Here is a 13,222-nt window from a genome sequence, read left to right as displayed (position 1 = left end):
TATCTGAAGTGACTCCAGGATGGATGTATGGACTGTGCCACCAGCTGCCTAGAGGCAGAGGGTCCTAATCTTAGCTGGAGGGCCTGGGCTTCAAGAGAGTTTGGTGGTAAGTGTTTTCTATAAATTTTCTGTCAATATCCCCAAGTGGATTAGGGCAGCTTGGTGGTACAGTGGAGAGAATGTTAATCCTGGAGTCAGGAAGAGTCAAATCCAGCCTTAGACACTCATTCCTTGCGTGACCCTGTTCAAGTCATTACCCTGTTTGCCTCAGTTTCCTCCTCTGTAAAATGAGCTGGAAAAGGAAGAGGCAAACCACTCAGTGTCTTTGCCAAGAAAGCCCCAAATGGGGTCGTGAAGAGTTGGACACGAACACCACGGCAAAGTAGGTTAAACTCAGAGGGGGTTTTCAGATGTCTTCAGGTTCCAAAGAGCTTGGAAATCACTGGCAGTTAGTGAAGGAGGATGGAACCTCATTCTTTTGTGAGGTCAGCAGCTAAGGAGTGGTTTCTATCCTGCTCCCTGTCCAACCCCATCAGAGAAAGTTGTATCCCTCTGCAATTCCAAAGGTCAAAACAAAAGGAGAGAGCATTTCTTCCTTTTATTTTCACTTTCTACTTACATGGTCTATCTTGTCTACTGCCAAAGGATTTACAAGAGAGCCAAAGGCCTAGAGCTGGAAGATGTTGGGAAGCCTAGTGCCCTCCCATTTTACAGATGAAAATGGAGGCCCAGAGAGATTGGGTGACTTGCCAAGGTCACACAACTCCAAAGTGAGAAGGGCAGTCTCCTGGAAAGCAGGACTCTTCCAACTTTCCATCCTCAGCACCTAACACAGGCAGTTAATAAAAGCTAGGAAATTTATAGGTTGGACTAGATAATCTCTTCAGGTCATTCAATTTCTAACACTCTATGGCCCTGGGTTCTGTTCTCTCCTTTGGGGATCTGGTTCAGATATGGATTTTAAAGCCATATGCAGGTAACAATTTTAAAAGTGGAAAAAGTGATGTGGGATTAATATGTTTTTCCTTGTTGTCTTAAGTAATAATTCATCACATTATATATTCTATAAAAGTATATCCCATACCTAACCAGCTTTCTCATTCATTCACAAAATAAGGAAGTTGGATTAGAAAATCTCTGTGACTTTACCATTCTGGTATTATCACTTCCATTTCACAGATATGAAAACTGAGGCCCAGAGAAGGGACTTGTCCAGGTTACACATTTAGTTAAATGTCTGACCCAAAATTTGACCCTGATGCTGAGGCCAGCTCTCTTTTTCCACTGAACTTTGCTGTCTTTCAAAGACTGTGACTGCCATTGTCTGTCCTCGGTTCTTGAAGAGGCCTTGCTCAGGACAAGAGCAAGGCAATGCTGTGACATGTAATCGAGTTGGATTTCAGTGAGAAGGGCTGTGCACGGTCACTGGCCTCACTTTTCCCTGCAGAGCATCTGGGTCCAGTGGCCAGATATAAAACAAGACGCCTGGAGATGGCCCCAATGCAGCGGGAGACCTTGGCCTGTTTCAGGTAAGGTCTTCCACAGGTCTGACCAAGGCCGCACCCATTCTACAATCCAGGCCAGGTGGCAATTCAGGCAAAGAATCTCCTCTTTCACCCAGTCCAAAGAAATGTTATTAAATGATATGTGCCTTCAATCTGAGTGAGTCAGGACCCAAACAATAACCCACGGGCCAACGGGCTGGGCCGGGGACCAAGTCCTCAGATTGCAGGGTGCACAGGCTCCACCCTCCCATCAGCCTCCCTCGCCCCCTCCTGCCCACACCTACAGAAATGCCGTCGCTGGCTCCAGTGGTCAGGTAGATGTTGTCGGGGTCCGCGGGCACGCCACCATCTCTCCGCTCGATGTACGCGGCCACGTCTTCTCGGATGCAGCTCACACCCTGGCTTGCACTATAAGCCCCTGGAAGACAGCAACCAAATGCTATGACAAAGGCTCATGCAGCACCATGGTGCTTGGGCGGCTGAATGGAGAAAGTCAAGGACTAGGGCAAACTCCAGTTGTAGTCTTGACTCCCCCAACCTGCCCATTCCCACTCCCACTCTCTGGCCCCTAGCTGAATGACCTCAAGTCACTCTCTCAGGTAAATCTCTAGGCCTTAATATTTTTACCAACAAATTTGGAGATAATAACACTAGTCTGATTTACCTCAGGGATAAAAAAAAATAAGCTGTATTATTTTCTAATCAATGAACAAGCATTTACTAAGCACAAAGAAATAAACTAGTCCTTCCCCTCAAGGAATTTACATCCTACTGGGGTGGGAGTTGAGGGAATGAGATCTTTAATTGCTCCTAAGGAATTGGGTTTTTGTTTGGCTTCACCCCGGGGAATCCTGAATTCAGATGTAAGAAATTGAACCTGCAGGAGTAGGCCCCAGAGAAGCAGACAGTACCAAGAGCTTCTGCTCAACTCTGACACTGGCTACCCAACGGTAGTGGTCACTCAACCTTGAAGGACCATGTCTCTAAGACCATAAATTGTAGTGTAGTTGCTGATCTACACTGAGAGAAGGCAGCCTTCTGAGAAATCCTCCATAACAGGAAAAAAAACAACAACTCAGATTTGGGCCAAAATCACTTTTGGCCACACTGTCACACAATGAGTATTAGTCTCATCATCTCAACTTTTCCTCAAGTTCCCTGAAGGCAGATTTTATATCTCTTCCTATTTTCCATAATCCCCAATTTATAGAACGGGAGCCTGATAGATAGGAAGTGTTCAATGGAAACATTGAGTCAGTTCTGTTTATTGGCCCTAGGAGAGAGCGAGAGTGGTTGTTTCTAACCTTTGTCCTAAAGAGCTTACATGCCCTTAGATAGTTTCTATGGTATTAAAAGATAGAGTAATACTTTGGACCCCCTGAATACTATCAAATAATAAGTAATATATTATATTACTTTATCAGCATGATATAGGAAAAGCAGAACAGTAGAGCAAGGAGAGAGCTGACCTTGGAGCCAAGAAGACCTTGAGCCAAGAAGACCTTGAGCCAAGTCCCTTCTTTTGACACATACACAAAGCAATAGAACACTGGGTAGGTCAAGTGACCCTCACCCCCGGGTGAATTAATCTAAGAAACTCAGTGAGATTATGTGCTAATTGGGATTCCTCCCCTTTATCAAAGTCCAGTGCCCATCCCTTATCCTATTAACACTGTATTTCTAGGGGGCTTAGGTTCTTAACCCTCATGTAAGTCTTTCCAGGTTTTTCTGAAGTCTTCCTGGTTGTAATTTCTTTACAATTCTCTGAAGTAGGTGGTAGATGTATTATTATCCCCATTTATAAAAAAAGGAGATACAAAGAATTAAAGTGCCTTGAACATCTGTTAAGATCCTGTCCAATTCTATAACCAATAATGCTATCATTTGTTCCTAATCACAAAGGTTGTAAGAACTATATCCAGGATTGGAACCTAGGCCTTCAGATTAAAAGGCTTTTTTTTGGAGTATCAACTTCAATAAAAAGAGAGGCCAAAACTGATATACTTAAGAAGTCTCGGTTCAAATCCTGCCTGTGATACTTAAGTAGGGACCCTATATGCATACCCTTTGATCCAGCAATACTATGTCTATATCCAAAAGATATTAAAAAAAAAAAAAAAGAAAAAGAAAAAAAGACCTATTTGTACAGTATGTATAGCAGTTCTTTCTGTAGTAGCTAAAAATAGGAAATTGAAAGGAAGTCCATCAATTGGAAAATGGTTAAACAAGATAGAGGGAGGTCCGTCAATTGGGGAAATGGTTAAATAAGATATAGTATATGATTATAATGGAGTACTGTGGGTAAGAAATTACAACCAGGATGACTTCAGAAAAACCTGGAAAGACTTACATGAGCTGATGCAAAGAGACTAGAACCTGGAGAATGTTATATACAGTAACAGCAATATTGTTGAATGAAGAACTGTGTAACTATTCTTAGCAATACAATGATTCAAGGCAATCCCAAAGGACTAACAATGAAGCATATTATCTGCCTCCAGAAAAAGAATAGATATTGTTTGAATACAGACAGAAGCATGCACTTTTCACTTTCTTTCATTATTTTTCTTTTGAGTCTTTTTTACAAAATGACTAATATGAAAATGTTTTCTATGACTGCACATGTATAAACTATATCTGATTGCTGCCATCTCAGGGAAGGGAGAATGCAAGGAAGGATAGAATTTAAAACTCAAAATTAAAAAAAAAAGTTTAAAAACTGTTTTAACATATAATTGGTGAAAGATTATATATATATATATGTATATACACATGTATGTATGCATACATATGTGTGTATATATAAATTTAAATCCTTACAGATGTCTTGTAGAATGCTGACTTATCTCACAAGGTTACTTTGCAGCTTAAAAGTAATGACTATGAAATCACTGTGTACCCTAAAGCCTTATGTAAGTGTCAACTATTATACCATGCTGATTTCATAGACTAGCTTGCCTTTATATCTATAACTACAGGTGTTAAGTCAAGGACCAATTGAACCTCAACTACGAGAACGACCTGTTCTTCAAACAAAAAAGGAAAGTTATTATTAGAGAGAAATAAAAAACATAGGCCTCAAAAAAATGTATCCTTTGTCTCAACTGAGTAAAGTCACAAACCTGGTTCAATTAGCACAAGGTGCCTGGCACAGGAACAACTGTCTAACAATAGCTGGGACAGTAATAAATTTCCTATTTGTCTTTATCAAAGAGTCCCCAGACTGATTAGCTTAAGTCAAACAGGAAGAGCTAAAAAAGAACTTTTGGAGATCAGCTGGCCCAAACTCTCTCATTTAATAAGGGAGGAAATTGAAGACCAGAAAGAAGTGACTTGCTCATTGCCACACAGTAAACTAGAACAGCTGTTTTTTGTGAAAGAACCTGTCTTTATTTTTGGCCCAATTTTCTGGTCTTCAAAATCAGGCCTCTCCTGCTATCTCCAATTAGAACTTCCCTTAGCATTTGGGGCCTTATCCCTTCAAACATCTTACCACTCCTGTGGTATAAGGCCTACTCCTCTGCAGGGCCAGACCTCTATTCTCCCATGAGGGAATTGCTCCTGAAGTTTCCATTTCATGAAGGAACCAAGCCAACCTGCTTTACTGCCACACCTGTTCCTGACTTTCTGGACTTTAGAATCATGCATCCCATACCTTTGTTGTTTCCCCATCCCTTTTTAGCTCCTTCTTGTGTGTCTTCCCCCATTAGAATGTAAGCTCCGTGAGGGCAGGGACTTTTTCCCTTTTGCTTCTGTGTGCATCCCTAGTGCTAGCACAATGACTGGCATCTAATAAGCACTTAATATGTTTCCTTCCTTTCAAGTCCTCTGCTTTCAAATCCAGTGTTCTTTCTGACATCTCATAATGCTTTCTTCCCTTATGTTTTAGTGATTACTGGAGACAAATAAATTGTACTGCCATAACTAAAGCTCTGTGGTAAGAAGGACACATTCTGCTATGGGGCAGAAGCTGGCCCCAAAGACCATCTTTTCCCTCCCACTTGGATGGCTGGCATAGGCCTGCCAAAAGCCACTTCAAAAGCTGGAGTTCAGCCATTGAACAACATTACTTTATTCCAACAAGGGTAGCTCAATGAAACAAACGTTCAACCTGGATTGCTGCAATAGTCTCTTATGGGGTCTTTCTACCTCTACTCTCTCTACTTTGTTGTCCAGTTGTTTTCAGTCATGTCTGACTGACTTCAGTTGCAATTTCCTTGAAAAAGATATTGCAATGGTTTTCCATTTCCTTCTCCAGTTCATTTTACAGATGAGGAAACTGAGGCAAGCAGGGTTAAGTGACTTGCCCAGAGTCACAAAGCTAGTGAGTGTCTGAGGTTAAGATTTGAATTTGGGGAAAGGAGTCTTCCTGCCTCTAGGCCCAGCACTCTATCCTTTGTGCCACCCAGCTGTTCCCTCTCCATTCTACCTTCTGCATGTGTTGTCTCTCTTCTACTCAAAACACTACAATGGCTCCAAAATGCCTAGCATTCAAACTTCAAATGGCATTCAAGGCCCATGACAAATGTAGCAATATCCCAACCTTATCTTCCCAGTCTTATTGGCCATCATGCCCCAGAAAAACTGGCCTATTCTTTCTTTTCTCTGAAGATTCCTTGTACTTTTCCATTTCCGAGGCTTTGCCTTTGCTATATTTCCATGCCTGGAATAACTGTCTTTCTAGCTCTCACTGAGCATTTACCATGGCATTTTTCTTCTCTCTAATATACCCATATACCCCATTTTAGCTTTGGGTTATCCTGTCTCTCGGCTCCTACCAAGGTGCTCTTTACACAATAAGCACTTGGTATCTGCTGAATCAGGGTGGCAGCATGACTGAGTGGACAAGTCTGTAGTCATTCTACATTTGTAGTTCAAATCTAGTCTCTGTCACTGACTACTTGAGGGCCCTTCGGCTGATCAATGACCCTCTTTGTGTTGCCGAGATCCTCATCTGTAAAACAAGGAAGAGCAGAGATGTGCCACTAAATTCTATAATTAAGGACAAATTTCTGTTTTCCTTGCAAGAAAACCTGAAGTGGTAAAAGACATTCTGTGACAGATGGAAGAGGTAGGCAGAAAGGGAGTACAGATGTGTTCCTATTTGGAGAAAATATCTCTACTCAGGGCTGCCACTCTACAGCCTCAGAATACACATCTGTAAGAAAGAAAAAATAAACCATCTTATTCAGCGCAGCAAGGGAACTCCAGAAGCACCCCGGGAGTCCCACAGGAATGCTCTAGGGAGTGTTTGACCCACAGGGTAATCATCAATTTCCTTTGTAGTCAGGGCTGCTTGTAGGACATTGAAGAAAGAGAAGGCAGTTTTTCTGTGACCCAGGACCCTGTCTGTGGTCTGGATATCAGCATTCAAGGTCAGGACAGTGCTGGAGGGTTAAGGAAAAGGAAGAGAAAGAAAGAAAACACAAGAATAGGGCTATTTCTGAAAAGGTGATGAACCTGAAAGACAAAGCCCAGACAGCCTAAGAGTCAGAGAGCAAAGGCAGGAAGTGGTAATAAAAGGGAATAAGAATGGAAAAGGAGAAGGCAGAGAGGATCGCTGCTCACCTTCAGACAGCAAGAAAGCTCTGTCTTCTTGAAGGAGCTGGCTGATATCATGCTTCTGGACAAACAACTGGATTCTGGGCTCCATTCCCTTGCTTCTTCTACTCTACTCTACAAAAAGCACAGGGGCTAGGGCAGACTTTGGTTTCACATCCAATGCCAGGATCTTCCACAAAGAGCCACCCCTCTGAGTGGGCCAGAGTACAGAAGCAGGGAGAAAAAGAGAAGGCAAATTCCCAAAATCTCAGCCTCAAATGAGAAGCTGGCTGGTCATTCACTCCTTTCCCAGCAGGAAAAGGGGAAAGAGAGTATCATTTTCACCCCAACAGCTGAAGGGGGTCAAATTCCTGGCCCTTTGCTTGTGGTATAAAGAATTTCCAGGCCCCTTTTGGACTGACTTTCTCAATAAGGATGCCACAGAAAGCAGGTCATGAGTGGCCCTGGGGTGGGAGGAACTTCAAACTCAGTGAAATGGAAAATGTAAGTGAGCTCAAGATACTCAATCATAAAAAGAGAAGACAGAGAAAAGGATAAAGGGAGAGGTGTGTTTGTGTGTGTGTGTGTGTGTGTGTGTGTGTGTGTGTGTGTGTGTGTGTATAAAGTCACCAGAATTAATGTCTGATGTGAAAGCATGTTTAGCAAAACCAAGCAACATCACTACTTCTTTTCCTCTTCTATTCCCAAAGCTAATAAATCGCTAAATACCTTCAATCTTTAGGGTCATTGACAAATGATAGCTATTTACAAAACCTGCCCAGCTGGTAAAACTTAAGCTTTATAAAACAAATACTTTGGTTAGTGAACTGCCCTTTGAAACCTTGGGAAGACTTTATTTAAAATAATAATCTTTGAATACAGAAAGTTAACCTAAGCATAACCAAAGATGTAGTCATTGGCTTTCCTCCTCTAGGAACATTACCCAGAATTTGTATTTTAGTCATTGACATGCACAATTTAGCCTGCAGCCTTTTATCCCATTCAATATGATGTACACAAGGAATCCCTCCCCACCCACTCCCCCATCTCAGGCACATCCCATTTAAGGGCTCACCCAGGCTGTTCCCCCCACACGCCTTTAAGATCCTCCTGGCTCGGTTCTTGGCATCCTCTGGGAAGCTAGGGCTGTCCAACAGGTTTGGATATGTGCAAAGAGCCACCACCTAGAAGGCGAGAAAGGTGCATGGGCCTTTTTCCCAGAACCTCAACTCATTCCTTGACATCTGATCTTTATTTCGTAAGCCCCAAGAGACAAAATGTGGAGGGAGGGAAAACTCTCTGAAAACAGACACATGCACACACACATACACACTCACTCACTCACACTCTCTCTCTATCTGTATCCTCTGTCTCTTATGTATTCATACACACACACACACATATATACATTTATTTATTTGTTTGTTTATCTGGGATTTGTTCCAGAGATTACAGTAGCTCACCTCTCCTTAGACAGTTCTCCTAGACCTCCAGCTGGTGGGGAGAGTAATCATAGTACAATGGCTCACATTTCTATGGCATTTTAAGGTTTACAGAGGATTTTTCTTACAAATCTGAGATAAGCAGTGGAGGTATTATCTATTTTTAGAAATGAGGAAATAGTGTTAGAGCAATTAAGTGATTTGCTAACAGTTGCACAGCTAAGTAAGTCTGGAGCCAGGATTTGAATCCATGCTTCCTGACCCTAAGTTCCATATTCTCTTTCTGTTCCATCTCATACTTTTGGCAGAGGAGGATCGGAAAGGAGGGAAATACAGCTAGCCCCTGAGCTCTATAGTACTGTCTGAACATCCGAGGACTTGGGCAGAATGGACACTCAAAGGAGAGCTAAGAAGCAAGTCTGATCTCACAGTTCCTTCTATGAGTAGGAGCTGGGAAATCATTCATGGAGTTTCCTGTGGAGAGATAGGGAAGGTATAAAGGGTTAAGGTATTCTTAATCTTTTCTTGTGTCGTGGAGCCCTTGAACAATCTGGTGAAGCCTATGGAACTCTTCTCAGAATAATGCTTTTAAATGCACAAAATATACAGGTTAATAAAGAAAACCTATTAGATTGAAATAGTTAAATATTTAATATTTTTTAAAAAACAAATTCACAGACCTCAGGTTTAGAGCCCCTGCCTGAGCTAGGAACTCAAACTGCCTATTTTGTGGAGAGTGAACTCAAAAGCCATCTGATAGGCACTCAAAAAAGAAGCATAATTGGATGGAGGTGGACCAAAGCTTATTAACACGGGATAGTCATAGAAGATTTGTTCTATCTACCTTCATAATCTAAGGCTCCTCTTCCTCTTCTATTCACTCTTACTCTCCTCCTTCTGTACAGCTTTCCAAGTTGGAAGATGCATAGCCAGAAGGAATAGCATTCAGCAAGAAGTTGCTAGCTGTAAAAAGCTGAAACACCACCAATCTGTGTCCTGCAAGCTTTCCAGCCTCCTGGGTACACTGGATAGCTGTGTAGAGAGGTCTGTTCTGAGGCAGAATCATTTCAAATCCCTTCAAGTTAAGTTCACTTAATGAGCCCTTTGACTTTTTTTTCCACCCTGTACTTCCTATCCTCTCCCTCCCTGGCCCCCAATTTGTTTGTCTGTCTCTTCCAAGAAATCTTATTTAATGATTTGCCATGCCCTAGGACTCAAAGATTATTCTAATTTCAGCAGCTTGCCCCTGCCCAAGTGAGGCCAGTCCTTGTTTGAAAAGGTCAGCAGAATAGCCTGTGAAGGTATGTGAAGCTGGAGGGTGGAGAAGAGGATATAGGGACAAGAGTTTCTTTATTCTTCAATGGCTTTTCATCTCTGGACTACCCTTTGCCCACTCCCACAGGAGCAACAGCATAACTGGGCAGTTTTTGGTTGGGAGTCTTCAGAGTTAAGCTCCCCCTTTTTTGAGGGCAAGAAAATCACTTTCTCTTCTAACAGGTATATTCTTTGTGCTATTGTAAACGAAGGAATAGTCAGGAAACCTAGGTTCAAATCCTATATGAACACTTCCTGAGTGACCACGAGTGAGCTGTGAGTGACCATTCTTCCCAATGGAGGAAACAAAAACACTGGCATGATTAATTATAGAGAGAAGCACTTTGGAAACCTTCAAGCACTACAGAGATATGAACCCTTTATTATTATTGCAGTTTGTTCATGCTCAAGCTAGTCACTCACCTACCAGGCTAGGGTGAATAAAAACATCGGTTGCCCAGTGAGGAGGAAAAGAACACTGAAGTCACTTGTTCTCAATGCCAGGACTCCCTCTGTGGGAGAAGCCAGGCAGGCTGCAGGGAAAAAAGGGCATGTGGGGGCAGGTCAATTTTCTATACTTGTTTACAAGGCTGTTTTTGGTCTCATGAACTGTCCATTTAAAAAAAAAAAAAGGACTATCTGTCATTTTAAACAAAAAACAATTTGGGGCCACCTTTCTGGTGATATTTTATAAAACAAAATGAAAAAGTTTCTCAGTGAAGACTGAGGGCTCCCTGGGGACTCTTGATCCCATTCAGGCCAAGTCTATTCAGAGAGAGATAAATCCCACCAGCAGCAAAGCCCAGCAGGGCCTCAACTAGTACTGGTTAGAGCTCCTTGAGAGAATATTTAAAACAAAGCAATCATCATCCCTATTTACCTCAAGTCTGTTTCTTCCCCTTGCTCTTTTAGCCCCCATAGTATTCTGATTATGTATATGCCTGTTTGCAAAGCTACAAAGAGACTAGCTTTAACTCCCACCTCTTCAGAAATTTCCAGGGCTCTGTCCCTATCTGTGCTTCTATCCCCTCCAGGGCTGTAGCTACTGCCTCCATGTGTTCTCCAGATCACCTCTCCTCCAATGACTCCTCACCTTGTTGTCCCCTCTTCTGTGACCTTGTTAGCGCTGCCCAGAACTACACAGGAACCCCTGGAAATGATGGGTTCTCATCCCTATATCTCCAAATCTGAGAGGCAGAAGGAACCACAGGGGTTTTATAGTCCTACTTGTACTCAGAGAAGAATCCTCTCTACAACACCCTGGGAAATGGACATCCAGACCTCTGGTCAAAGACAATTCATTACCTCTCAAGGCAGTCCACTTCACTCTGACAAAGTTAGGTGTTGGGATGTTTTCCTCACAATGAGCTTAAATCTACTTCTTTGCAACTTCCAGCTTTCTTGCTTTAGAAGCAAGACAAAAAGTCTAATCTCTCTCCCACAAAGAGCCTTTTAAATACTCGAAGCTAACAATTGTGCCCTCTACCACTATTACCACCATACCAATAGTAATGAGAATGGTACAGTGGAATGACAGATTTAGACAGAGAGGATCTGAGATTAAATCCTGACTGCCACTTCTATGTTGACTTTCGACAAGTCACTCAACCTCTACTGGCCCTATAAAATGAGGGGGTTATATGACAAGACCTAACATCCTTCCCAGCCTTAAATCTCCTCCACATTAAGCCAATCAAGCCCTAAAAGCAACAGGCTTGTTTCTTCTAAGAAATTTTATCTAAAGAACACATCCTTGCAACCCATCGGGGATTATTCCAATTTCAGCAAATGTTAAATGATTCCCTGCTAGAAAAGAGACTAAGAAGCTATTGGATAGGATAGGTGGGGCTGAGTGGTGAACAAGGGGAAAGGAAGGAGATTAAAGAGCAAGAGAAGAATGTTGCTCCTGCTCCCAACCAGGCCAATGATATAAGCAAGTTCACAAGCACATCTATCATAGCAGTTGGGACCTGCTGCTTCCCAAGAAGAAAAGACCCGAGTGGTCAGACACACAGTTTAGGAGGGACTGGGTTTTGGTTTGTCTTTCCCATAAGCCCACCTCCCTGTAAATTAAACAACCTGCTTTTCTCTAATCCTATCAGAAACAACTCGTGCCCAAGGTCTTACCTGTCGGAGGAAGGTGATTGGTTGCTGGCCCATTGCATGGGCATCACCAATGTTGGCCTTTATGACTTCTGTGAAAGGCTTTTTAATGCCCTAAGGAGAGAACACAAGGCAGTGGGTGGTTACATATAGGATGGAGGCAGTGTTTTATATTAGAAAAAATAGGTTCTGCAGTCAGAAGTCTTGGGTCCAAACCCTACCCAAAGCTTAATATCTGTGGTACATCTGGCAAAACACATAATCTCCTCAGATGACGGCATCCTCATCTGTACAATGAAGGGACTAGATTAGGCTGCTCTGAGGGCCCTTATAGCTCTACAGCTATGATCCTATGGGCAGGTAGAGCTGAAATTCTATAGAAAAATGTTTCCCTCCCACCCTAATTTCAATCTCTCCCTCCCACCCTAAATCCTTTATCTTATTGGCAAGGAAAGAAAAACAAGACTTCTGTTACAAATACGTATGGTTAAGCAAGCACTGACCACGTCTAAAAAAATGTCTCATTCTGTACCGAGTTCTTCACCTTTCTAAAAGGGAAGAATAACATGTTTTAACATTAGTCCTTTGGAATTATGGATGGCCATTATGGTGACCAGAGTTCCTAATTCTTCTGTTATTGTATAAACTATTTTTCTGGTTCAGTTCACTCCACTCTGCATCTATTTCATATGAGTCTTCCCATGTTTCTCTGAAACCAAGTCCTTTATCATTTCTTATGCACAAAAGTATTCCATCACATTTACACACTATAACTTGTTCATCCATTTCCCAGATTTAGAAAGACTAATGCTGAATGATATTCTTACAAAAGACCCAAGTTCGTGAAAGGCTACAGTAAGTTTTATGGTAGAATTACTCCTCAGAGCATCCAGAAACAAGTAAGGTACACTTGGTTTGAAAGTTCCTACGATTTCTGACTCTCCCTGGAGAACCCCTCTCATTGCAAAGAAAAGTCAAGAGGGTACACACAGGGAGCAAAGAAAGATCAGGTCACACATGCCCTCTGGAGACATCTGCTGTTATTCAAAGTCTCTATCAGAGAAGGCAGCTTCATCTTTGCCTCCTGAACAAATAAGTGGGAGTCTTCAGAACATTTCTTTAACGTTCCCAGGAGGCAGACATAACTACAATAGGAAATATTAGGAGTGGATGCTTCTGTTCATAACTTAAATTAAATAGTAAATATAGATGCAATTTTCCACTGCAATAGAAAAGTGGTCCTGGTGGGATGGTTTAGTAAAGGAGGGAGGGGGCATGGTCAGCTGAAAAGGTCTCTTGAAATGCCAAAGTGAAGAT

At 42.2% G+C, this 13,222-nt stretch overlaps 1 protein-coding gene across 1 annotated transcript in view; it reads right to left on the bottom strand.

Annotated features, from left to right (window-relative positions):
- The window catches only part of GPT2 (glutamic--pyruvic transaminase 2), a 53,111-nt gene that overhangs the window by 26,840 nt on the left and 13,049 nt on the right, over positions 1-13,222 (bottom strand). Inside the window, exons 3-5 of the mRNA XM_051979788.1 lie at positions 11,930-12,019; positions 8,122-8,230; positions 1,790-1,923 (exon numbers count right to left, since the gene is read on the bottom strand). Of these exons, the coding sequence (XP_051835748.1) occupies positions 1,790-1,923; positions 8,122-8,230; positions 11,930-12,019 (333 nt within the window). The remainder of the gene's footprint in view (positions 1-1,789; positions 1,924-8,121; positions 8,231-11,929; positions 12,020-13,222) is intronic.

This window comes from Antechinus flavipes, chromosome 2 (assembly GCF_016432865.1).
Source record: "Antechinus flavipes isolate AdamAnt ecotype Samford, QLD, Australia chromosome 2, AdamAnt_v2, whole genome shotgun sequence".
Taxonomy (NCBI): Eukaryota; Metazoa; Chordata; class Mammalia; order Dasyuromorphia; family Dasyuridae; genus Antechinus; species Antechinus flavipes.
Note: the sequence above shows the minus strand (reverse complement) of the source record. Positions and strands in the feature narration are given on the sequence as shown.